The sequence below is a fragment of the Terrapene carolina genome, unplaced genomic scaffold, assembly GCF_002925995.2.
Source record: "Terrapene carolina triunguis isolate 2854851 unplaced genomic scaffold, T_m_triunguis-2.0 Scaffold517, whole genome shotgun sequence".
Lineage (NCBI taxonomy): Eukaryota > Metazoa > Chordata > Testudines > Emydidae > Terrapene > Terrapene triunguis.
This window is the reverse complement of record NW_020664868.1, coordinates 4,540,357-4,541,302: the sequence shown is the minus strand read 5'-3', so window position 1 is coordinate 4,541,302 and position 946 is coordinate 4,540,357. Positions and strand designations below refer to the sequence as shown.

Sequence of the window (946 nt, the reverse complement as noted above, 5' to 3'; positions counted from 1 at the left end):
GGGGGGGGTGGGTTGTGCCCATGAGTTTGTTAGGGGAAGGGGGGTCGGACCCATGGGTGTGTTGAGGGGGGGTCAGACCCAGAGATGGTTTATGGGAAGGGGGGTCAGAGCCAGGGCAGGGGTGCAGTGGGGGACCCAGGGGAGTGTTAGGGGGTCTGACCCAAGGGTATGGTGGTGGGGGGTAGGACTCAGGGGTGCAGGGGGGGGTCAGACCCTGGGCTGTATGGGGGCAGGGGTTGGACCCAGGGGTGCATGGGGGGAGGAGGGGTTACATTTTGTGATATGCTGTTGTTATGTGATGAGGTGTCCTTCCCTGGCCCCGCCCCCTTTGTGGGTGTGTCCTGGTGTAGCCCCTCCCCCAAGGGCGCGTCCCCGCCCCAGCAGGGCGTAACACGTTGTGGCTCCTCCTCCTGTGGGTGGGTCTTGCGGATCGCCCCCGCCCACAAGCGGCTGGGGCCTTTATCGCGGACCCGCCGCGCGGGGGCGTGGCTTGCGTTTGCCCCGCCCCTCTGGCCGTGGGCGGGGCTCGCGGTCTCTGCCAGCGGCGCCATGCGGAAAGGGCCGGGTGCGGGGGCCCGGCGCGGCCGGGGAGGGGGCGGCCCGGAGCCCAGCGCCCCCCCGCGCCTTCTCCTCCTGCTGCTGCTGCTGGTGGCCGGCGCCGGCCTCTACTTGGGCTGGGGGTCCGGGGCCGGTGGGGGGCAGCCGCGGGGCCCGCCCGGCGCTCAGGTGAGGGGCAGGGGGTGCGGGTGGGGAGCATGGGGGGGGGTGGGAGCAGGTGCGCGGGGCAGGGTGTCTGGGGGACGTGGGGGCGGGAGTAGGGAGCATGGGGGGCAGGGTGCCCAGGGAGGGGCAAGAAAGTTGGGGTAGGGAGCATGGGGTGTGGGGGGGCAGGGTACTTGGGGGGGAGGGGGTGTGGGGGCAGGGTGCCCAGTGATGGTGGGGGGGT

General features: G+C 72.1%; 1 protein-coding gene across 1 annotated transcript in view; it reads left to right on the top strand.

Annotated features, from left to right (window-relative positions):
* Nucleotides 1-633: 633 nt before the first annotated feature.
* Nucleotides 634-946, top strand: part of QPCTL (glutaminyl-peptide cyclotransferase like) — a gene marked incomplete at its 5' end in the record, with an annotated part of 42,230 nt that continues 41,917 nt past the window's right edge. Inside the window, one exon of the mRNA XM_026658793.2 lies at nucleotides 634-726. Within this exon, the coding sequence (XP_026514578.2) occupies nucleotides 634-726 (93 nt within the window). The remainder of the gene's footprint in view (nucleotides 727-946) is intronic.